This window comes from Phyllobates terribilis, unplaced genomic scaffold (assembly GCF_046119375.1).
Source record: "Phyllobates terribilis strain yellow unplaced genomic scaffold, ASM4611937v1 Scaffold_12__6_contigs__length_324123572, whole genome shotgun sequence".
Classification (NCBI taxonomy): Eukaryota; Metazoa; Chordata; class Amphibia; order Anura; family Dendrobatidae; genus Phyllobates; species Phyllobates terribilis.
This window is the reverse complement of record NW_027362772.1, coordinates 241575459-241602237: the sequence shown is the minus strand read 5'-3', so window position 1 is coordinate 241602237 and position 26779 is coordinate 241575459. Positions and strand designations below refer to the sequence as shown.

Sequence of the window (26779 nt, the reverse complement as noted above, 5' to 3'; positions counted from 1 at the left end):
CTTTTACTGTGCAATTCTTCCATACACGGCTGCAGTATACAGATCAAGACAAGTTCTTTAGTTAGTGAAGTACCCTTGGTAATGTGCCTTTCCAGTGTTTGCTCTCGTCCCTTCCTGAGACCCAACATAATCCATTCTTCTGCAACCCAGCTAAGAATCTCCCCTCTAGAATATAGAGGCCTCGCCTTGAGCATCTCTGACAGGCCATGAGCCTAGAACTGTGCTGGCGTCCAGATTCCGTCTCAAATGTGTCCTCATTCTGTTCTGATAACTTGCACTAGTAAAATACTTCTTCACTGTTGATACTGCTGATGGAGTCTGCTTTCCTGTCTGCTCAGTCTTCCTCCACACTCCGTCTCTCTCTGTACATGGAACAGAACCTACACCGGTCCTGTGCAATCAGGTCTTGAACCCAGGAATGAGGTGGCCTGACCCAGGCCTCCTCTAACGGCAGGCGTACACAGCCTAATGCTCCTCACTACTCACTCTCCCCCAACTATCTGCAACCCGAAAATTATTTTCTATAAACTGCTCTGATGCTGTAACGCCTTCCAGCTAATGATGTAACCCCTGTATTAACTACCTAGCGTCTAAGCAGTGTAGTGTACTAAATCCCTATCTCTATTGTATGGTTCCCCCTTCTGAACCGGCATACAATAATCGGCCATAGGGATTTCACACAAGAAACACATAAATAACCATCAACACATATAACAATTATTAAACCCATATTCAACTCGACGTCTTCATCACCCATCAGCCCCCTATATGCCCCCACTTTGGAATTTGGTCATCCCCGACCATTCTACTTTATAGATATACTAAAAAAACATTTTAACTTGTGCAAACCCCACTTTTCTTTTCCCATGAACGACGTCCCAGTTCCTGAAACATGGCCGGCTATCTCGGTATAGCCCGACCGTAGTGTCCCCTTGACAGTGTCCTTGGCTGCAGGGCAACAGGCCTCCAGATGGTAAAATGGTGCAACTGTCCCGGACGGTAGAAGGTGAGCCTTGTGGCTTAGACTGGCCTCAAACTCGGCCATATGGGAAGGTCTACGGAAAATAAAACAAAGCTCACTTCCTTAGCTTCCTGAAGTAGTCCTCATGCATCAACCAGACACAGGTGTTGGGAGATGGAGGGCGATCCTACCTCCATGGGGCATTGGGATATTGCTGTCTCCCCTTGTCCACTTCTTGGACATCAGTCCCAGTCATTACCACATTGGTGGCGTTATTAATGTAGACACTTGAAATGGTCACTGGGGGTGTTGCAGCTGCTGGGGTCGAGTTAAGGCCGGAGTGAAACTTGCCGGTTCTTGGGTCTGGGTGCCCATCTCCATGATCCTGACTGGCTTTTGGGCATTGGAAGCCTGGCCTCTGGACTGAGTGGGTACCGTGGAGTGTCGCCTCTGTTGCCGTTGCGCCCGCTCAAACGCTGCCTCCTCTTCTCAGTGTGCGGTCTCCTCAGCCGAGGAGTGGTGCGTGACACCCACCGCGTACCAGCCCTTCATGAATATAACTTTCTCGCCGACGTACAGGCTATGCATTCGATAGGGCAGAATGTCCCTCTTTACCATTGCCCTGTTGACGTACACGTCATCTCCTGTGCCCTGTTCCTTGATAAAGCCAAATCCTCTTACGATATTGAAGTCCACTACCCTCCCCTCAGTGCACTGCTCCTCGAACTGTGCCCTTCTCGGGCCCGACAGACATTCTCGAGCAAGCGCATCAGCCTGCATGCACTCCTCCACCACGTCAGGTAGCTCCCGCGGCCAGAAGAAGCTGAGGGAGGAGAACCCCGAACAGATAGGGGGGTCCCAGAACCTGTTGTCCCAGTCGAATGCTGTTTTAAACCTGCAGCTTTCTTATTTCAAAAAACAAAAATCAGCAATATTTTTAATTTTTTTCCCTATGTTCCCCCCTTGTGGTTGGAGTATAACTCCTATTTTCTGCCAATTGTTTCATCATTTGGATTTTAACAATTAAAGAAATAAAGTAGCCATATGGTTTTAATAAAACTTGGCTTCCTGGGCGCTGGATTAACTCTCTTTCTTCAACTAAAAAACGTACATGTCAGTGTGTTTTGCCCACGGACACATGGTCTGTGGAAACACACTGACATGTGCACAGACTCATTAATTTGAATGGGTCTACTTGTGTCAGTGTCTCCAGTACGTGTGGAAATGGACATCACACGTACTGACGTGTGAAAGAGCCCAAAACGCAACTCAAGACAGAATGCCAGCACAGTGAGGTGTTAGTTTACAGAGTCTATTATATTATTTATATTATATAGAGTTGGGAGAGGTGGCGAGTGAGGAGCAGAATGAGAAAACAAGCAGAGGCAGACAAGATAGACAGAAATTAGTGAATGATTTAGCTCATCCCAGAGCTGGATTCACAGCCACACAGCTGAGCTGCTGCATAATCTCATCCATGCTGTTGATACCACTAACTCTGAACATGTGCTACACAGAGAAAGAAAAAAGTTGGAATCCCTCTGTTTATGTGGACAGTACATAGGAGACTTTATAGCTGCTAATCTCCTCTCACTACTTCTGAGAGAACTGAAAAATAGAGAAAGAGCCCACAGTGGTGAAAGTGGTGAAAAATGCAGGACAGAAGTTATAGAATGATCAAGACTAGTGTTATTCCTCAGGTATATACAGTTTATACCGTGCCGTCTGACAAGGTTATTATCTGCATACCTGGTAGTCCAGGCTAGTGAAAGGGTTAATATCCAATGGCCAGAAATAGTAGAAAGATGAACATAATGTAGTAAGGAGTGCTTTTTTGTTAGATTTTGCATGTATGGTGAGGCAGGGAACAGTAATATCTAAAAGCAAACAGTCAATACTACAACAAGTATAAAGAACAGTGACACCTAGAGGCCATCAGTCAATACTACAACAAGTAAAAATAACAGTGGCATCTGGAGGCCATCAATCAGTACTACAAAAAGTATAAAGATCAGTGACACCTGGAGGCTATCAGTCAGTACTACAATAAGTATAAAGAACAGTTACACCTCAGCACTACAACAAGTATAAGGAACAGTAATACCTAAAGGTCTTTAGTCAGTTTCACAGGAAGGAAGAAAAATATTGTAATACTAACGTTTTCTAATATATCATCGGTCAGACTGAAATAAGAAGCAGGGAGTACAGAAAGGTTCACCTGGTGCTGAAAGTGAAGCAAAGAGATTTATCACTGTTTTGTTTTTATTATTTTATATATATTTGTTTTTTTGGGATTACATGTGTGAGATAAGAGTAATAATAAGTTCATGTACCCTCATTTCGTACATCTATAGGAAAACAGTTTTTTCTGGTTGCTAGCCGAGATTCTTATTTTCTATCACAATACTGGTATACATAGTCAGGTGCCTCCAGATTTTTATAGATGAAACAGTGGAAAATAAAGAGTAAGCCCCATTTTAATATTTATATAATAAATCAATACTACACATAAAGATAAACAACTTTGTAATATATCAGAGAAATCTGCTTCTTTCTCCTCCTGGACTTCAAGAGTAAAATCTGTATTTAGTGAAGACAGATTACCCATTACTGAGATACAAAATGATAGTTGGTGCTTTTAAAATTCTATGGAGAAAGGAATAGATAGAGACAGACATTCTAGGGAGGAGCTAGAGGCAGACACAGACATTCTAGGGAGGGGCTAGAGGCAGGCACAGACATTCTAGGGAGGAGCTAGAGGCAGAAACAGACATTCTAGGGGGGAGCTAGAGGCAGACACAGACATTCTATGGAGGAGCTAGAGGCAGACACAGACATTCTAGGGAGGATGTAGAGGCAGGCACAGACATTCTAGGGAGGAGCTAGAGGCAGACACAGACATTCTAGGGAGGATGTAGAGGCAGGCACAGACATTCTAGGGAGGAGCCAGAGGCAGACACAGACATTCTATGGAGGAGCTAGAGGCAGACACAGACATTCTAGGGAGGAGCTAGAGGCAGACACAGACATTCTAGGGAGGAGCTAGAGGCAGACACAGACATTCTATGGAGGAGCTAGAGGCAGACACAGACATTCTAGGGAGGAGCTAGAGGCAGACACAGACATTCTAGGGAGGAGCTAGAGGCAGACACAGACATTCTATGGAGGAGCTAGAGGCAGACACAGACATTCTAGGGAGGATGTAGAGGCAGGCACAGACATTCTAGGGAGGAGCTAGAGGCAGACACAGACATTCTAGGGAGGAGCTAGAGGCAGACACAGACATTCTAGGGAGGATGTAGAGGCAGGCACAGACATTCTAGGGAGGAGCTAGAGGCAGACACAGACATTCTAGGGAGGAGCTAGAGGCAGACACAGACATTCTAGGGAGGAGCTAGAGGCAGACACAGACATTCTATGGAGGAGCTAGAGGCAGACACAGACATTCTAGGGAGGAGCCAGAGGAAGGCATAGACATTCTAGGGAGGAGCTATAGGCAGACACAGACATTCTAGGGAGGAGCTAGAGGCAGACAGACATTCTAGGGAAGAGCTGGAGGCAGACACAGACATTCTAGGGAGGAGCTAGAGGCAGACACAGACATTCTAGGGAGGAGCTAGAGACAGACAGACATTCTAGGGAGGAGCTAGAGACAGACAGACATTCTAGGGGGAGGAGCTAGAGGCAGACACAGACATTCTAGGGAGGAGCTAGAGGGAGACACAGACATTCTAGGGAGGAGCTAGAGACAGACAGACATTCTAGGGAGGAGCCAGAGGCAGACACAGACATTCTATGGAGGAGCTAGAGACAGACGCAGACATTCTAGGGAGGAGCCAGAGGCAGACACAGACATTCTAGGGAGGAGCTAGAGGCAGACACAGACATTCTAGGGAGGAGTTAGAGACAGACAGACATTCTAGGGAGGAGCCAGAGGCAGACACAGACATTCTAGGCAGGAGCCAGAAGCAGACACAGACATTCTGGGGAGGAGCCAGAGGCAGACACAGACATTCTGGGGAGGAGCCAGAGGCAGACACAGACATTCTAGGGAGGAGCTAGAGGCAGACACAGACATTCTAGGGTGGAGCTAGAGACAGACAGACATTCTAGGTAGGAGCCAGAGGCAGACACAGACATTCTAGTGAGGAGCTAAAGGCACACACAGACATTCTAGGGAGGAGCTGGAGACAGACAGACATTCTGGGGAGGAGCTAGAGGCTGACACAGACATTCTAGGGAGTAGCTAGAGGCAGACACAGACATTCTAGGGAGAAGCCAGAGGCAGACATAGACATTCTGGGGAGGAGCCAGAGGCAGACATAGACATTCTAGGGAGGAACCTAGATGCAGACACAGAGATTCTAGGGAGGAGTTAGAGGCAGACACAGACATTCTGGGGAGGAGCTAGAGGCAGACACAGACATAATGGGGAGGAGGCAGACAAAGACATACTGGGGAGGAGCTAGAGGCAGACAGACATTCTAGGGAGGAGTCAGAGGCAGACACAGACATACTGGGGAGGAGCCAGAGGAAGACATAGACATTCTAGGGAGGAGCCAGAGGCAGACACAGACATACTGGGGAGGAGCCAGAGGCAGACACAGGCATTCTAGGGAGGAGCTAGAGGCAGACAGACATTCTAGGGAGGAGCTAGAGGCAGACTCAGACATTCTGGGGAGGAGGTAAAGGCAGACATTCCAAGGAGGAGTCAGAGGCAGACACAGACATTCTGGGGAGGAGCTAGAGGCAGACACAGACATTATAGGGAGGAGCCAGAGGCAGACACAGACATACTGGGGAGTAGCTAGAGACAAACACAGACATTCTGCTGCAAGTTTCATTGAAATTTATGAGCACTAACTGTCATGTCCGAACTCAATAATGGGAAACTTTGTATTTACTGAAGGCAGATTTTAACTGTGAATTGAGAATTTTGAGAATGGCTGATCACGCCAGGAAGAGAAAGAAGCAGTTTCTTATTTTTATATGTGCTATGGATTTAAGTAAAAAAATTAAACTGATGCTTATGCTTTAAACAATTCTAGGGGTTAGCGGGCCATTTATAGTTGATCAGTGAATTCCAACTCAAGGTGGTGGGATGGCCCTTTCAAACAGTTCAGACCCTTGCCATTATAAATGTATTGACTTATCCTAAGGACAGGCCATTTATTTTATGACCCAGATAACCCATTGATTAATTCCACTTTTTATTACACTACTGCATAGTTCATGTGTGGGTTATGGGTTATGACCATTATTTGTAATGGGACCTAGAAAAGTTTTCTTTTCCTCTGACTGATTCCTCTGGCTCCTGCTTGTGATGACCCTCTTATGTCTGTAAAGCACATTTCTCAAAGAAGAAGCTGGATTACATGACCGATCAACAGAATAACCACTTAAGAAGTACAGAAAAAATGTCATTATGCAGGCAGTTCCTGGTGATCTTGTTGTCTAGTCTAGGGCATCTAATCATTCATGTTCCAGGGTTTAAAATCCCTGGTGTATGTGTGGTTATTTGGCTTCTTGAGGTCTACTGATAACCTAATCTTAGCTTTTCATTCTAGTGCATGCCCCAATACTAATTCCTTATATTGCTGGAACTAGTGCCATTTTTGGGCAAAGCAGCCACACTGGCTGAAGGAAATTATCCATATCTTGGATGGCATCAGATGAGAATGTGCCAAAGTGCCTTATAGACCCTGTATTAAAGCGACCTTCTACCCTGAAAAGTGACTATACATTTGACATGTATAGTCATCCTACTTTGCGGCTTCCAGTTGTTCTCCACAGTCTTCTCCATTGACACCAACCTTCTGGCCTTCCTGCGTAAAAGATGGCCACTGCAGTGACACAGGAAGCATGGTGGTAACCCTGAACCATGCCTCCCTGCCTTTTGTGTTCCTCATGCCACTTCAGAAACCATCTTGGATGCAGGAGGACCAGTGCATTTTTATCACCAGATGAGGCAGCAAGTGGCAAACAGAGGACACGGGGTACGGTGACTACTATCAATATGACAAAATGTAACATTACTTTTGAGTCCCAAGGTGGAGTGTCGCTTTAAGGGTCTAACGTCTTTTACTTTTGGCAGGGTTTCCTGTGGGTTGAGCATAATATGGGGCCCTGTCCTAGTTGAATTTTTTCCAATTCATGTTGTTATACAACTGTAAATGTCATATTAGTGGCTAGAAAACTCTTTGATAAATCGTTCAAGACATTAGAATTTATTTTTTTTCTATTTTGTCTGCAATCTTTTATTAACAATTAGTTTCTAAAACTTTTTTTTAACTCCAATAAAAAAGAATTTTACACTGAAACAAAGGGGTTTGTCTCACCATTAAAGAACCACTCCACAGATTTTTTTCTATTGCAGCACTGGAGCAGTGGCATTAATTTAAGTTCTCTGCACTTAGTCTCAAACTCACCAACTGTCGTCTTTTATGGACATTGCTCAGGTCGGTCTTCAGCAGGTTGTGCGGAAGCCATTTCTCAATGTAAGTCTATGAGAGCCAGAACAAGCGAAGAACGGGATCCTCATGAACTTACATAGAGAGCTTGTGACCGTTACCTCTGACTTCCGATCAGTCAGAAGTTGTGATTACAAGATGACAGGGTGGGACCGTAACGGAGAAGGGAAAAGCTGAAGACTGCGGGTGGGGACCTAAGATTAGTGGCACCACTCCAGCAATGAAATAAAAGAAAATGCTGGAGTGATGCTTTAAAATTAAATTGCTCTACTAAAAGATTAAAAATATGGCACTTTTTCAAATTATAATACAAGTGATAATAATAAAAAGTGTTCTGTGTATAGACGCTTCTGTTACATACAAGTTATGTCGCTCCCTGGTGTTGCCTCTGAGAACATGTAAGTAATGAGGTCAGTGATGGTAAGATGTCACTTCTCGTGTGCAGATTTTCATTGGTTCATATTAGCTGTACTAAGCAATAGTAAGAATAAGTTCACACATATTCAAGATAAAGTACCGAGCAACAGTGCCAAAGAGCAATGATCTTATTGGAGGTATAATGTGGTAAATAATCAAAGGAACACCAAGAGGCACCAAAACAAGTATCAAACAGCAAAATCTAGGTACAAAAGCATTATTTAAAAAATTATTCCAAATGGAAAGTAAGATCTAATAGAGAAATGTAATGAGTAAGTGTGGGATAATCACGATCAATAAAAAAAATAACAATGTAATAATGGCACAAACTAATAATCTATTTTCTACCTACAGATGCCGCAACAACTGCTATAATAGAAAATGTGACTACATCAGAAAAAACAAACACATCTGATACCTTAAGAGATACTACTACAAGCAGCGATAAATCAGCCAGTGCAACCTCCGATAAAAGCTTAACAACTTATTCGGACTCATGGCCAAGTACCTCCATAAATTACAAAAACCCTTCTGATTCTGAAAAAGTAAACACATCATCCATTTCAATAACAGCAGAAGTATCCACTGAAACCACAACAATAAGTGAGAACACAGAAACGATGTCTCCTTTCGCAGTCAGTTCTGGGAATTCTACACAAAGTAAGATAACTTATAGTTCAAGGACAACGCACGTAACTTCATCTCTCTTAACAGCTGCAGTAACCAAAGTATCAACCAACAATCAGGAGCAAACTACCTCATCACATATCACTGAATCATCTAGCTATGATGGAGAATCATCATCACCATCAGCTGGGTCAGAAAAATCTACTGTAGAAGTCTCACAAGCTATTGGTTCTTCAACATCTTCATCAGTAACTGAAATGCCCATATATACTGAGGGCACAGAAATATCATCAACAGAAAGTTCACATTCTACAGAATCAATCGGATCTTCTACAATGGCACAAACTTCAAGTTCTTTTGATACATCTCACTCCTCCACCAGTGCGCATCAAACTACAGTGGCTTCAACTGCAACAGAAACTCTACTAACAACTTCATCCAAGATATCTATCACAGCAACTTCTGATGTGACAGAGGCATCAACAGAACCAGAAATATCACATTCATCTTCTACCATGAAAGCATCAACCATAACACAAGAAACATCGATGTCTTCAACTTTACCAGCATCAACTATGGAGACATCAGGTGCTTCACAAGCATCAGATACATCATCCATGGCTACTTCTACATCATTTCAAACTTCTGGTTCATCAACATTGAAAGACATGTCAACCAGTGTAACAGAACATATACAATCAACAACACCATTAGATTTCACAGAAACTACAACTCTAAGAATTTCATCACCAAGCAAAGAACAGCTTTCCACTGCTACCCACACACTAAAGACTTCAACTGAACCGCTGTCTTTACACTCCACAGCAATGACACAGCTCTCAACTACTGTAGAAGTATCAAGTGCTTTTGGTCCTTCAAAATCTTCATCAGTAACTGAAACGCCCATATATACAGAGGGCACAGAGATATCATCATCAGAACGTTCACATTCTACGGAATCAATCGGATCTTCTACATTGGCACAAACTTCAAGTTCTTTTGATACATCTCACTCCTCCACCAGTGCGCATCAAACTACAGTGGCTTCGACTGCAACAGAAACACTACTAACATCTTCATCCACGGAATTTATCACAAGTAGTTCTGATGTGACAGAGACATCAACGGAACCAAAAATATCACATTTATCTTCCACCATAGAAGCATCAACCATAACACAAGAAAAGTCGATGTCTTCTACCTTACCAACATTAACTATGGAGACATCAGGTGCTTCAGAAGCATCAAATGCATCATCCATGGCTACTTCTAAATCATTTCAAACTTCTGGTTCATCAACATTGAAAGACGTGTCAACCAGTGTAACAGAACATGTACAATCAACGACACCATTAGAGTCCACAGAAACTACAACTCTAAGAATTTCATCACCAAGCAAAGAACAGCTTTACACTGCTACCCACACATTAGAGACTTCAACTCAACCGCTGTCTTTACACTCCACAGCAATGACACAGCTCTCAACTACTGTAGAAGTATCAAGTGCTTTTGGTCCTTCAAAATCTTCATCAGTAACTGAAACGCCCATATATACAGAGGGCACAGAGATATCATCATCAGAACGTTCACATTCTACGGAATCAATCGGATCTTCTACATTGGCACAAACTTCAAGTTCTTTTGATACATCTCACTCCTCCACCAGTGCGCATCAAACTACAGTGGCTTCGACTGCAACAGAAACACTACTAACATCTTCATCCACGGAATTTATCACAAGTAGTTCTGATGTGACAGAGACATCAACGGAACCAGAAATATCACATTTATCTGCTACCATAGAAGCATCAACCATAACACAAGAAAAGTCGATGTCTTCTACCTTACCAACATTAACTATGGAGACATCAGGTGCTTCAGAAGCATCAAATGCATCATCCATGGCTACTTCTAAATCATTTCAAACTTCTGGTTCATCAACATTGAAAGACGTGTCAACCAGTGTAACAGAACATGTACAATCAACGACACCATTAGAGTCCACAGAAACTACAACTCTAAGAATTTCATCACCAAGCAAAGAACAGCTTTACACTGCTACCCACACATTAGAGACTTCAACTCAACCGCTGTCTTTACACTCCACAGCAATGACACAGCTCTCAACTACTGTAGAAGAAACAAGTGCTTTTCGTCCTACAACATCTTCACGAGAAACTGAAATGCCCCAATATACTGAGGGCACAGAGACAACATCAACAGAACGTTCACATTCTACAGAATCTATTGGATCATCTACATTGGCACAAACTTCAAATTCTTTTGATACATCTCACTCCTCCACAAGTGCGCATCAAAGTACAGTGGCATCAACTGAACCACTGTCTTTACACTCCACAGCAATGACACAGCCCTCAACTACTGTAGAATTCTCAAGTGCTTTTAGTCCTTCAACATCTTCATCAGTAACTGAAACGCCCCAATATACTGAGGGCACAGAGACAACATCAACAGAACTTTCACATTCTACAGAATCAATCAGATCTTCTCCATTGGCACAAACTTCAAGATCTTTTGATACATCTCACTCCACCACCAGTGCGCATCAAACTACAGTGGCTTCAACTGCAACAGAAACTCTACTAACAACTTCATCCAAGATATCTATCACAGGAACTTCTGATGTCACGGAGGCATCAACGGAACCAGAAATATCACATTTATCTTCTACCATAGAAGCATCAACCATAACACAAGAATCATCGATGTCTTCAACTTTACCAACATCAAGTATGGAGACATCAGGTGGTTCACAAGCATCAGATGCATCATCCATGGCTACTTCTAAATCATTTCAAACTTCTGGTTCATCAACATTGAAAGACCTGTCAACCAGTGTAACAGAACATGTACAATCAACAACACCATTAGAGTCCACTGAAACTGCAACTCTAAGAATTTCATCACCAAGCAAAGAAAAGCTTTCCACTGCAACCCACACACAAGAGACATCAAGTGAACCACTGTCTTTACACTCCACAGCAATGACACAGCCCTCAACTACTGTAGAAGTCTCAAGTGCTTTTGGTCCTTCAACATCTTCATCAGTAACTGAAACGCCCCAATATACTGAGGGCACAGAGACAACATCAACAAAACGTTCACATTCTACAGAATTAATCGGATCTTCTCCATTGACACAAACTTCAAGTTCTTTTGATACATCTCACTCCTCCACCAGTGCGCATCAAACTACAGTGGCTTCAACTGAAACAGAAACACTACTAACAACTTCATCCAAGGAATCTATCACAAGTATTCCTGATGTGACAGAGGCATCAACAGAACCAGAAATATCACATTTATCTTCTACCATAGAAGCATCAACCATAACACAAGAATCATCGATGTCTTCAACTTTACCAACATCAAGTATGGAGACATCAGGTGGTTCACAAGCATCAGATACATCATCCATGGCTACTTCTACATCATTTCAAACTTCTGGTTCATCAACATTGAAAGACATGTCAACTAGTGTAACAGAACATGTACAATCAACAACACCATTAGAGTCCACAGAAACTGCAACTCTTAGAATTTCATCACCAACTAAAGAACAGCTTTCCACTGGTACCCACACACTAGAGACTTCAACTGAACCACTGTCTTTATACTCCACAGCAATGACACAGCCCTCAACTACTATAGAAGTCTCAAGTGCTTTTGGTCCTTCAACATCTTCATCAGTAACTGAAACACCCCAATATACTGAGGGCACAGAGACAACATCAACAAAACGTTCACATTCTACAGAATTAATCGGATCTTCTCCATTGATACAAACTTCAAGTTCTTTTGATACATCTCACTCTTCCACCAGTGCGCATCAAACTACAGTGGCTTCAACTGCAACAGAAACACTACTAACAACTTCATCCAAGGAATCTATCACAAGTAGTTCTGATGTGACAGAGGCATCAACGGAACCAGAAATATCACATTTATCTTCTACCATAGAAGCATCAACCATAACACAAGATTCATCGTTGTCTTCAACTTTACCAACATCAAGTATGGAGACATCAGGTGGTTCACAAGCATCAGATGCATCATCCATGGCTACTTTTAAATCATTTCAAACTTCTGGTTCATCAACATTGAAACACATGTCAACCAGTGTAACAGAACATGTACAATCAACAACACCATTAGAGTCCACTGAAACTGCAACTCTAAGAATTTCATCACCAAGCAAAGAAAAGCTTTCCACTGCAACCCACACACAAGAGACATCAAGTGAACCACTGTCTTTACACTCCACAGCAATGACACAGCCCTCAACTACTGTAGAAGTCTCAAGTGCTTTTGGTCCTTCAACATCTTCATCAGTAACTGAAACGCCCCAATATACTGAGGGCACAGAGACAACATCAACAAAACGTTCACATTCTACAGAATTAATCGGATCTTCTCCATTGACACAAACTTCAAGTTCTTTTGATACATCTCACTCCTCCACCAGTGCGCATCAAACTACAGTGGCTTCAACTGCAACAGAAACACTACTAACAACTTCATCCAAGGAATCTATCACAAGTAGTTCTGATGTGACGGAGGCATCAACGGAACAGGAAATATCACATTTATCTTCTACCATAGAAGCATCAACCATAACACAAGATTCATCGTTGTCTTCAACTTTACCAACATCAAGTATGGAGACATCAGGTGGTTCACAAGCATCAGATGCATCATCCATGGCTACTTTTAAATCATTTCAAACTTCTGGTTCATCAACATTGAAAGACATGTCAACCAGTGTAACAGAACATGTACAGTCAACAACACCATTAGAGTCCACAGAAACTACAACTCTAAGAATTTCATCACCAAGCAAAGAACAACTTTCCGCTGCAACCCACACACAAGAGACATCAACTGAACAACTGTCTTCACACTCCACAGCAATGACACAGCCCTCAACTACTGTAGAAGTCTCAAGTGCTTTTGGTCCTTCAACATCTTCATCAGTAACTGAAACGCCCCAATATACTGAGGGCACAGAGATATCATCAACAGAACATTCACATTCTACAGAATCAATCGGATCTTCCGCATTGACACAAACTTCAAGTTCTTTTGATACATCTCACTCCTCCACCAGTGTGCATCAAACTACAGTGGCTTCAACTGAAACAGAAACACTACTAACAACTTCATCCAAGGAATCTATCACAAGTAGTCCTGATGTGACAGAGGCATCAACAGAACCAGAAATATCACATTTATCTTCTACCATAGAAGCATCAACCATAACACAAGAATCATCGATGTCTTCAACTTTACCAACATCAAGTATGGAGACATCAGGTGGTTCACAAGCATCAGATACACCATCCATGGCTACTTCTACATCATTTCAAACTTCTGGTTCATCAACATTGAAAGACATGTCAACCAGTGTAACAGAACATGTACAAACAACAACACCATTAGAGTCCACAGAAACTACAACTCTTAGAATTTCATCACCAACTAAAGAACAGCTTTCCACTGGTACCCACACACTAGAGACTTCAACTGAACCACTGTCTTTATACTCCACAGCAATGACACAGCCCTCAACTACTATAGAAGTCTCAAGTTCTTTTGGTCCTTCAACATCTTCATCAGTAACTGAAACGCCCCAATATACTGAGGGCACAGAGACAACATCAACAAAACGTTCACATTCTACAGAATTAATCGGATCTTCTCCATTGATACAAACTTCAAGTTCTTTTGATACATCTCACTCTTCCACCAGTGCGCATCAAACTACAGTGGCTTCAACTGCAACAGAAACACTACTAACAACTTCATCCAAGGAATCTATCACAAGTAGTTCTGATGTGACAGAGGCATCAACGGAACCAGAAATATCACATTTATCTTCTACCATAGAAGCATCAACCATAACACAAGATTCATCGTTGTCTTCAACTTTACCAACATCAAGTATGGAGACATCAGGTGGTTCACAAGCATCAGATGCATCATCCATGGCTACTTTTAAATCATTTCAAACTTCTGGTTCATCAACATTGAAACACATGTCAACCAGTGTAACAGAACATGTACAATCAACAACACCATTAGAGTCCACTGAAACTGCAACTCTAAGAATTTCATCACCAAGCAAAGAAAAGCTTTCCACTGCAACCCACACACAAGAGACATCAAGTGAACCACTGTCTTTACACTCCACAGCAATGACACAGCCCTCAACTACTGTAGAAGTCTCAAGTGCTTTTGGTCCTTCAACATCTTCATCAGTAACTGAAACGCCCCAATATACTGAGGGCACAGAGACAACATCAACAAAACGTTCACATTCTACAGAATTAATCGGATCTTCTCCATTGACACAAACTTCAAGTTCTTTTGATACATCTCACTCCTCCACCAGTGCGCATCAAACTACAGTGGCTTCAACTGCAACAGAAACACTACTAACAACTTCATCCAAGGAATCTATCACAAGTAGTTCTGATGTGACGGAGGCATCAACGGAACAGGAAATATCACATTTATCTTCTACCATAGAAGCATCAACCATAACACAAGATTCATCGTTGTCTTCAACTTTACCAACATCAAGTATGGAGACATCAGGTGGTTCACAAGCATCAGATGCATCATCCATGGCTACTTTTAAATCATTTCAAACTTCTGGTTCATCAACATTGAAAGACATGTCAACCAGTGTAACAGAACATGTACAGTCAACAACACCATTAGAGTCCACAGAAACTACAACTCTAAGAATTTCATCACCAAGCAAAGAACAACTTTCCGCTGCAACCCACACACAAGAGACATCAACTGAACAACTGTCTTCACACTCCACAGCAATGACACAGCCCTCAACTACTGTAGAAGTCTCAAGTGCTTTTGGTCCTTCAACATCTTCATCAGTAACTGAAACGCCCCAATATACTGAGGGCACAGAGATATCATCAACAGAACATTCACATTCTACAGAATCAATCGGATCTTCCGCATTGACACAAACTTCAAGTTCTTTTGATACATCTCACTCCTCCACCAGTGTGCATCAAACTACAGTGGCTTCAACTGAAACAGAAACACTACTAACAACTTCATCCAAGGAATCTATCACAAGTAGTCCTGATGTGACAGAGGCATCAACAGAACCAGAAATATCACATTTATCTTCTACCATAGAAGCATCAACCATAACACAAGAATCATCGATGTCTTCAACTTTACCAACATCAAGTATGGAGACATCAGGTGGTTCACAAGCATCAGATACACCATCCATGGCTACTTCTACATCATTTCAAACTTCTGGTTCATCAACATTGAAAGACATGTCAACCAGTGTAACAGAACATGTACAAACAACAACACCATTAGAGTCCACAGAAACTACAACTCTTAGAATTTCATCACCAACTAAAGAACAGCTTTCCACTGGTACCCACACACTAGAGACTTCAACTGAACCACTGTCTTTATACTCCACAGCAATGACACAGCCCTCAACTACTATAGAAGTCTCAAGTTCTTTTGGTCCTTCAACATCTTCATCAGTAACTGAAACGCCCCAATATACTGAGGGCACAGAGACAACATCAACAAAACGTTCACATTCTACAGAATTAATCGGATCTTCTTCATTGACACAAACTTCAAGTTCTTTTGATACATCTCACTCCTCCACCAGTGCGCATCAAACTACAGTGGCTTCAACTGCAACAGAAACACTACTAACAACTTCATCCAAGGAATCTATCACAAGTAGTTCTGATGTGACGGAGGCATCCACAGAACCAGAAATATCACATTTATCTTCTACCATAGAAGCATCAACCATAACACAAGAATCATTGATGTCTTCAACTTTACCAACATCAACTATGGAGACATCAGGTGGTTCACAAGCATCAGATGCATCATCCATGGATTTTTCTACATCATTTCAAACTTCTGGTTCATCAACATTGAAAGACATGTCAAACAGTGTAACAGAACATGTACAATCAACAACACCATTAGAGTCCACAGAAACTACAACTCTAAGAATTTCATCACCAACCAAAGAACAGCTTTCCACTGGTACCCACACACTAGAGACTTCAACTGAACCACTGTCTTTACACTCCACAGCAGTGACACAGCCCTCAACTACTGTAGAAGTCTCAAGTGCTTTTGGTCCTTCAACATCTTCATCAGTAACTGAAACACCGCAATATACTGAGGGCACAGAGACAACATCAACAGAACGTTCACATTCTACAGAATTAATCGGATCTTCTCCATTGACACAAACTTCAAGTTCTTTTGATATATCTCACTCCTCCACCAGTGCGCATCAAACTACATTGGCTTCAACTGCAACAGAAACACTGCTAACAACTTCATCCAAGGAATCTATCACAAGTAGTTCTGATGTGACAGAGGCATCAACGGAACCAGAAAAATCACATTTATCTTCTACCATAGAAGCATCAACCATAACACAAGATTCATCGATGTCTTCAACTTTACCAACATCAAGTATGGAGACATCAGGTGGTTCACAAGCATCAGATGCATCATCCATGGCTACTTTTAAATCATTTCAAACTTCTGGTTCATCAACATTGAAACACATGTCAACCAGTGTAACAGAACATGTACAATCAACAACACCATTAGAGTCCACTGAAACTGCAACTCTAAGAATTTCATCACCAAGCAAAGAAAAGCTTTCCACTGCAACCCACACACAAGAGACATCAAGTGAACCACTGTCTTTACACTCCACAGCAATGACACAGCCCTCAACTACTGTAGAAGTCTCAAGTGCTTTTGGTCCTTCAACATCTTCATCAGTAACTGAAACGCCCCAATATACTGAGGGCACAGAGACAACATCAACAAAACGTTCACATTCTACAGAATTAATCGGATCTTCTCCATTGACACAAACTTCAAGTTCTTTTGATACATCTCACTCCTCCACCAGTGCGCATCAAACTACAGTGGCTTCAACTGAAACAGAAACACTACTAACAACTTCATCCAAGGAATCTATCACAAGTATTCCTGATGTGACAGAGGCATCAACAGAACCAGAAATATCACATTTATCTTCTACCATAGAAGCATCAACCATAACACAAGAATCATCGATGTCTTCAACTTTACCAACATCAAGTATGGAGACATCAGGTGGTTCACAAGCATCAGATACATCATCCATGGCTACTTCTACATCATTTCAAACTTCTGGTTCATCAACATTGAAAGACATGTCAACTAGTGTAACAGAACATGTACAATCAACAACACCATTAGAGTCCACAGAAACTGCAACTCTTAGAATTTCATCACCAACTAAAGAACAGCTTTCCACTGGTACCCACACACTAGAGACTTCAACTGAACCACTGTCTTTATACTCCACAGCAATGACACAGCCCTCAACTACTATAGAAGTCTCAAGTGCTTTTGGTCCTTCAACATCTTCATCAGTAACTGAAACACCCCAATATACTGAGGGCACAGAGACAACATCAACAAAACGTTCACATTCTACAGAATTAATCGGATCTTCTCCATTGATACAAACTTCAAGTTCTTTTGATACATCTCACTCTTCCACCAGTGCGCATCAAACTATAGTGGCTTCAACTGCAACAGAAACACTACTAACAACTTCATCCAAGGAATCTATCACAAGTAGTTCTGATGTGACAGAGGCATCAACGGAACCAGAAATATCACATTTATCTTCTACCATAGAAGCATCAACCATAACACAAGATTCATCGTTGTCTTCAACTTCACCAACATCAAGTATGGAGACATCAGGTGGTTCACAAGCATCAGATGCATCATCCATGGCTACTTTTAAATCATTTCAAACTTCTGGTTCATCAACATTGAAACACATGTCAACCAGTGTAACAGAACATGTACAATCAACAACACCATTAGAGTCCACTGAAACTGCAACTCTAAGAATTTCATCACCAAGCAAAGAAAAGCTTTCCACTGCAACCCACACACAAGAGACATCAAGTGAACCACTGTCTTTACACTCCACAGCAATGACACAGCCCTCAACTACTGTAGAAGTCTCAAGTGCTTTTGGTCCTTCAACATCTTCATCAGTAACTGAAACGCCCCAATATACTGAGGGCACAGAGACAACATCAACAAAACGTTCACATTCTACAGAATTAATCGGATCTTCTCCATTGACACAAACTTCAAGTTCTTTTGATACATCTCACTCCTCCACCAGTGCGCATCAAACTACAGTGGCTTCAACTGCAACAGAAACACTACTAACAACTTCATCCAAGGAATCTATCACAAGTAGTTCTGATGTGACGGAGGCATCAACGGAACAGGAAATATCACATTTATCTTCTACCATAGAAGCATCAACCATAACACAAGATTCATCGTTGTCTTCAACTTTACCAACATCAAGTATGGAGACATCACGTGGTTCACAAGCATCAGATGCATCATCCATGGCTACTTTTAAATCATTTCAAACTTCTGGTTCATCAACATTGAAAGACATGTCAACCAGTGTAACAGAACATGTACAGTCAACAACACCATTAGAGTCCACAGAAACTACAACTCTAAGAATTTCATCACCAAGCAAAGAACAACTTTCCACTGCAACCCACACACAAGAGACATCAACTGAACCACTGTCTTCACACTCCACAGCAATGACACAGCCCTCAACTACTGTAGAAGTCTCAAGTGCTTTTGGTCCTTCAACATCTTCATCAGTAACTGAAACGCCCCAATATACTGAGGGCACAGAGATATCATCAACAGAACATTCACATTCTACAGAATCAATCGGATCTTCCGCATTGACACAAACTTCAAGTTCTTTTGATACATCTCACTCCTCCACCAGTGTGCATCAAACTACAGTGGCTTCAACTGAAACAGAAACACTACTAACAACTTCATCCAAGGAATCTATCACAAGTAGTCCTGATGTGACAGAGGCATCAACAGAACCAGAAATATCACATTTATCTTCTACCATAGAAGCATCAACCATAACACAAGAATCATCGATGTCTTCAACTTTACCAACATCAAGTATGGAGACATCAGGTGGTTCACAAGCATCAGATACACCATCCATGGCTACTTCTACATCATTTCAAACTTCTGGTTCATCAACATTGAAAGACATGTCAACCAGTGTAACAGAACATGTACAAACAACAACACCATTAGAGTCCACAGAAACTACAACTCTTAGAATTTCATCACCAACTAAAGAACAGCTTTCCACTGGTACCCACACACTAGAGACTTCAACTGAACCACTGTCTTTATACTCCACAGCAATGACACAGCCCTCAACTACTATAGAAGTCTCAAGTTCTTTTGGTCCTTCAACATCTTCATCATTGACTGAAACGCCCCAATATACTGAGGGCACAGAGACAACATCAACAAAACGTTCACATTCTACAGAATTAATCGGATCTTCTTCATTGACACAAACTTCAAGTTCTTTTGATACATCTCACTCCTCCACCAGTGCGCATCAAACTACAGTGGCTTCAACTGCAACAGAAACACTACTAACAACTTCATCCAAGGAATCTATCACAAGTAGTTCTGATGTGACGGAGGCATCCACAGAACCAGAAATATCACATTTATCTTCTACCATAGAAGCATCAACCATAACACAAGAATCATTGATGTCTTCAACTTTACCAACATCAACTATGGAGACATCAGGTGGTTCACAAGCATCAGATGCATCATCCATGGATTTTTCTACATCATTTCAAACTTCTGGTTCATCAACATTGAAAGACATGTCAAACAGTGTAACAGAACATGTACAATCAACAACACCATTAGAGTCCACAGAAACTACAACTCTAAGAATTTCATCACCAACCAAAGAACAGCTTTCCACTGGTACCCACACACTAGAGACTTCAACTGAACCACTGTCTTTACACTCCACAGCAGTGACACAGCCCTCAACTACTGTAGAAGTCTCAAGTGCTTTTGGTCCTTCAACATCTTCATCAGTAACTGAAACACCGCAATATACTGAGGGCACAGAGACAACATCAACAGAACGTTCACATTCTACAGAATTAATCGGATCTTCTCCATTGACACAAACTTCAAGTTCTTTTGATATATCTCACTCCTCCACCAGTGCGCATCAAACTACATTGGCTTCAACTGCAACAGAAACACTGCTAACAACTTCATCCAAGGAATCTATCACAAGTAGTTCTGATGTGACAGAGGCATCAACGGAACCAGAAATATCATATTTATCTTCTACCATAGAAGCATCAACCATAACACAAGATTCATCGATGTCTTCAACTTTACCAACATCAAGTATGGAGACATCAGGTGGTTCACAAGCATCAGATGCATCATCCATGGCTACTTTTAAATCATTTCAAACTTCTGGTTCATCAACATTGAAACACATGTCAACCAGTGTAACAGAACATGTACAATCAACAACACCATTAGAGTCCACTGAAACTGCAACTCTAAGAATTTCATCACCAAGCAAAGAAAAGCTTTCCACTGCAACCCACACACAAGAGACATCAAGTGAACCACTGTCTTTACACTCCACAGCAATGACACAGCCCTCAACTACTGTAGAAGTCTCAAGTGCTTTTGGTCCTTCAACATCTTCATCAGTAACTGAAACGCCCCAATATACTGAGGGCACAGAGACAACATCAACAAAACGTTCATATTCTACAGAATTAATCGGATCTTCTCCATTGACACAAACTTCAAGTTCTTTTGATACATCTCACTCCTCCACCAGTGCGCATCAAACTACAGTGGCTTCAACTGCAACAGAAACACTACTAACAACTTCATCCAAGGAATCTATCACAAGTAGTTCTGATGTGACGGAGGCATCAACGGAACAGGAAATATCACATTTATCTTCTACCATAGAAGCATCAACCATAACACAAGATTCATCGTTGTCTTCAACTTTACCAACATCAAGTATGGAGACATCAGGTGGTTCACAAGCATCAGATGCATCATCCATGGCTACTTTTAAATCATTTCAAACTTCTGGTTCATCAACATTGAAAGACATGTCAACCAGTGTAACAGAACATGTACAGTCAACAACACCATTAGAGTCCACAGAAACTACAACTCTAAGAATTTCATCACCAAGCAAAGAACAACTTTCCACTGCAACCCACACACAAGAGACATCAACTGAACCACTGTCTTCACACTCCACAGCAATGACACAGCCCTCAACTACTGTAGAAGTCTCAAGTGCTTTTGGTCCTTCAACATCTTCATCAGTAACTGAAACACCGCAATATACTGAGGGCACAGAGACAACATTAAAAGAACGTTCACATTCTACAGAATCAATCGGATCTTCCGCATTGACACAAACTTCAAGTTCTTTTGATACATCTCACTCATCCACCAGTGTGCATCAAACTACAGTGGCTTCAACTGAAACAGAAACACTACTAACAACGTCATCCAAGGAATCTATCACAAGTAGTCCTGATGTGACAGAGGCATCAACAGAACCAGAAATATCACATTTATCTTCTGCCATAGAAGCATCAACCATAACACAAGAATCATCGAAGTCTTCAACTTTACCAACATCAAGTATGGAGACATCAGGTGGTTCACAAGCATCAGATACATTATCCATGGCTACTTCTACATCATTTCAAACTTCTGGTTCATCAACATTGAAAGACATGTCAACCAGTGTAACAGAACATGTACAATCAACAACACCATTAGAGTCCACAGAAACTACAACTCTTAGAATTTCATCACCAACTAAAGAACAGCTTTCCACTGGTACCCACACACTAGAGACTTCAACTGAACCACTGTCTTTATACTCCACAGCAATGACACAGCCCTCAACTACTATAGAAGTCTCAATTTCTTTTGGTCCTTCAACATCTTCATCAGTAACTGAAACGCCCCAATATACTGAGGGCACAGAGACAACATCAACAAAACGCTCACATCCTACAGAATTAATCGGATCTTCTCCATTGACACAAACTTCAAGTTCTTTTGATACATCTCACTCCTCCACCAGTGCGCATCAAACTACAGTGGCTTCAACTGCAACAGAAACACTACTAACAACTTCTTCCAAGGAATCTATCACAAGTAGTTCTGATGTGACGGAGGCATCCACAGAACCAGAAATATCACATTTATCTTCTACCATAGAAGCATCAACCATAACACAAGAATCATCGATGTCTTCAACTTTACCAACATCAACTATGGAGACATCAGGTGGTTCACAAGCATCAGATGCATCATCCATGGCTTTTTCTACATCATTTCAAACTGCTGGTTCATCAACATTGAAAGACATGTCAAACAGTGTAACAGAACATGTACAATCAACAACACCATTAGAGTCCACAGAAACTACAACTCTAAGAATTTCATCACCAACCAAAGAACAGCTTTCCACTGGTACCCACACACTAGAGACTTCAACTGAACCACTGTCTTTACACTCCACAACAGTGACACAGCCCTCAACTACTGTAGAAATCTCAAGTGCTTTTGGTCCTTCAACATCTTCATCAGTAACTGAAACACCCCAATATACTGAGGGCACAGAGACAACATCAACAGAACGTTCACATTCTACAGAATTAATCGGATCTTCTCCATTGACACAAACTTCAAGTTCTTTTGATATATCTCACTCCTCCACCAGTGCGCATCAAACTACATTGGCTTCAACTGCAACAGGAACACTGCTAACAACTTCATCCAAGGAATCTATCACAAGTAGTTCTGATGTGACAGAGGCATCAACGGAACCAGAAATATCATATTTATCTTCTACCATAGAAGCATCAACCATAACACAAGATTCATCGATGTCTTCAACTTTACCAACATCAAGTATGGAGACATCAGGTGGTTCACAAGCATCAGATGCATCATCCATGGCTACTTTTAAATCATTTCAAACTTCTGGTTCATCAACATTGAAAGACATGTCAAACAGTGTAACAGAACATGTACAGTCAACAACACCATTAGAGTCCACAGAAACTACAACGCTAAGAATTTCATCACCAAGCAAAGAACAGCTTTCCACTGCAACCCACACACAAGAGACATCAACTGAACCACTGTCTTCACACTCCACAGCAATGACACAGCCCTCAACTACTGTAGAAGTCTCAAGTGCTTTTGGTCCTTCAACATCTTCATCAGTAACTGAAACGCCCCAATATACTGAGGGCACAAAGGCAACATCAACAGAACGTTCACATTCTACAGAATTAATCGGATCTTCTCCATTGACACAAACTTCAAGTTCTTTTGATACATCTCACTCCTCCACCAGTGCGCATCAAACTACAGTGGCTTCAACTGCAACAGAAACACTACTAACAACTTCATCCAAGGAATCTATCACAAGTAGTTCTGATGTGACAGAGGCATCAACAGAACCAGAAATATCACATTTATCTTCTACCATAGAAGCATCAACCATAACACAAGAATCATTGATGTCTTCAACTTTACCAACATTAACTATGGAGACATCAGGTGGTTCACAAGCATCAGATGCATCATCCATGGCTTTTTCTACATCATTTCAAACTGCTGGTTCATCAACATTGAAAGACATGTCAAAGAGTGTAACAGAACATGTACAATCAACAACACCATTAGAGTCCACAGAAACTACAACTCTAAGAATTTCATCACCAAGCAAAGAACAGCTTTCCACTGCAACCCACACACAAGAGACATCAACTGAACCACTGTCTTCACACTCCACAGCAATGACACAGCCCTCAACTACTGTAGAAGTCTCAAGTGCTTTTGGTCCTTCAACATCTTCATCAGTAACTGAAACGCCCCAATATACTGAGGGCACAGAGACAACATCAACAAAACGTTCACATTCTACAGAATTAATCGGATCTTCTCCATTGACACAAACTTCAAGTTCTTTTGATACATCTCACTCCTCCACCAGTGCGCATCAAACTACAGTGGCTTCAACTGCAACAGAAACACTACTAACAACTTCTTCCAAGGAATCTATCACAAGTAGTTCTGATGTGACAGAGGCATCAACAGAACCAGAAATATCACATTTATCTTCTACCATAGAAGCATCAACCATAACACAAGAATCATTGATGTCTTCAACTTTACCAACATCAACTATGGAGACATCAGGTGGTTCACAAGCATCAGATGCATCATCCATGGCTTTTTCTACATCATTTCAAACTGCTGGTTCATCAACATTGAAAGACATGTCAAACAGTGTAACAGAACATGTACAATCAACAACACCATTAGAGTCCACAGAAACTACAACTCTAAGAATTTCATCACCAACCAAAGAACAGCTTTCCACTGGTACCCACACACTAGAGACTTTAACTGAACCACTGTCTTTACACTCCACAACAGTGACACAGCCCTCAACTACTGTAGAAATCTCAAGTGCTTTTGGTCCTTCAACATCTTCATCAGTAACTGAAACACCCCAGTATACTGAGGGCACAGAGACAACATCAACAGAACGTTCGCATTCTACAGAATTAATCGGATCTTCTCCATTGACACAAACTTCAAGTTCTTTTGATGTATCTCACTCCTCCACCAGTGCGCATCAAACTACATTGGCTTCAACTGCAACAGGAACACTGCTAACAACTTCATCCAAGGAATCTATCACAAGTAGTTCTGATGTGACGGAGGCATCAACGGAACCAGAAATATCACATTTATCTTCTACCGTAGAAGCATCAACCATAACACAAGATTCATCGATGTCTTCAACTTTACCAACATCAAGTATGGAGACATCAGGTGGTTCACAAGCATCAGATGCATCATCCATGGCTACTTTTAAATCATTTCAAACTTCTGGTTCATCAACATTGAAAGACATGTCAACCAGTGTAACAAAACATGTACAGTCAACAACAAGATTGGAGTCCACAGAAACTACAACTCTTAGAATTTCATCACCAACTAAAGAACAGCTTTCCACTGGTACCCACACACTAGAGACTTCAACTGAACCACTGTCTTTATACTCCACAGCAATTACACAGCCCTCAACTACTATAGAAGTCTCAAGTGCTTTTGGTCCTTCAACATCTTCATCAGTAACTGAAACGCCCCAATATACTGAGGGCACAGAGACAACATCAACAAAACGTTCACATTCTACAGAATCAATCGGATCTTCTCCATTGACACAAACTTCAAGTTCTTTTGATACATCTCACTCCTCCACCAGTGCGCATCAAACTACAGTGGCTTCAACTGCAACAGAAACACTACTAACAACTTCATCCAAGGAATCTATCACAAGTAGTTCTGATGTGACGGAGGCATCAACAGAACCAGAAATATCACATTTATCTTCTACCATGAAAGCATCAACCATAATACAAGAAACATCGATGTCTTCAACTTTACCAACATCAAGTATGGAGACATCAGGTGCTTCACAAGCATCAGATGCATCATCCATTGCTACTTCTTCATCATTTCAAACTTCTGGTTCATCAACATTGAAAGACGTGTCAACTAGTGTGGCAGAACATGTTCAATCAACAACACCATTAGAGTCCACAGAAACTACAACTCTAAGAATTTCATCACCAAGCAAAGAACAGCTTTCCACTGCAACTCACACACAAGAGACTTCAACTGAACCACTGTCTTTACACTCCACAGCAATGACAAAGTCCTCAACTACTGTAAAAGTCTCAAGTGCTTTTGGTCCCTCAACATCTTCATCAGTGACTGAAACGCCCCAATATACTGAGGGCACAGAGACAACATCAACAGAACGTTCACATTCTACAGAATCAATCGGATCTTCTCCATTGACACAAACTTCAAGTTCTTTTGATACATCTCACTTTTCCAGCAGTGTGCCTCAAACTACTATATTATTAGTATCAGAAATGTCACCAACAACCAAATACAAAGAATATACAACATCTTTAGGTGAACTAATCTCTTCTTCTCAACATGGATTACAGACTTCTAGTGTTTCACAAGTTACAGTGGCCTCAAGTGCTGTTCTTATCCCCGAAACAGCTAGTAAAACATCATTTACAGAAGTAACAACATCATCAAAAAGACCTTCCACACAACAATGTCCACCAAACACATTTGGGAAATACTGTGAAAATGGAGTCGAATTTGTAGATGTAATAATAGGTGAGACCAATATTCTATATCCATATTTCATTAATGGTTGTAA

The 26779-nt window shown here is 41.4% G+C and overlaps 1 protein-coding gene across 1 annotated transcript in view; it reads left to right on the top strand.

Annotated features, from left to right (window-relative positions):
- The window catches only part of LOC141171767 (uncharacterized), a 179263-nt gene that overhangs the window by 32310 nt on the left and 120174 nt on the right, over window positions 1–26779 (top strand). Inside the window, exon 2 of the mRNA XM_073655411.1 lies at window positions 8203–26736. Within this exon, the coding sequence (XP_073511512.1) occupies window positions 8203–26736 (18534 nt within the window). The remainder of the gene's footprint in view (window positions 1–8202; window positions 26737–26779) is intronic.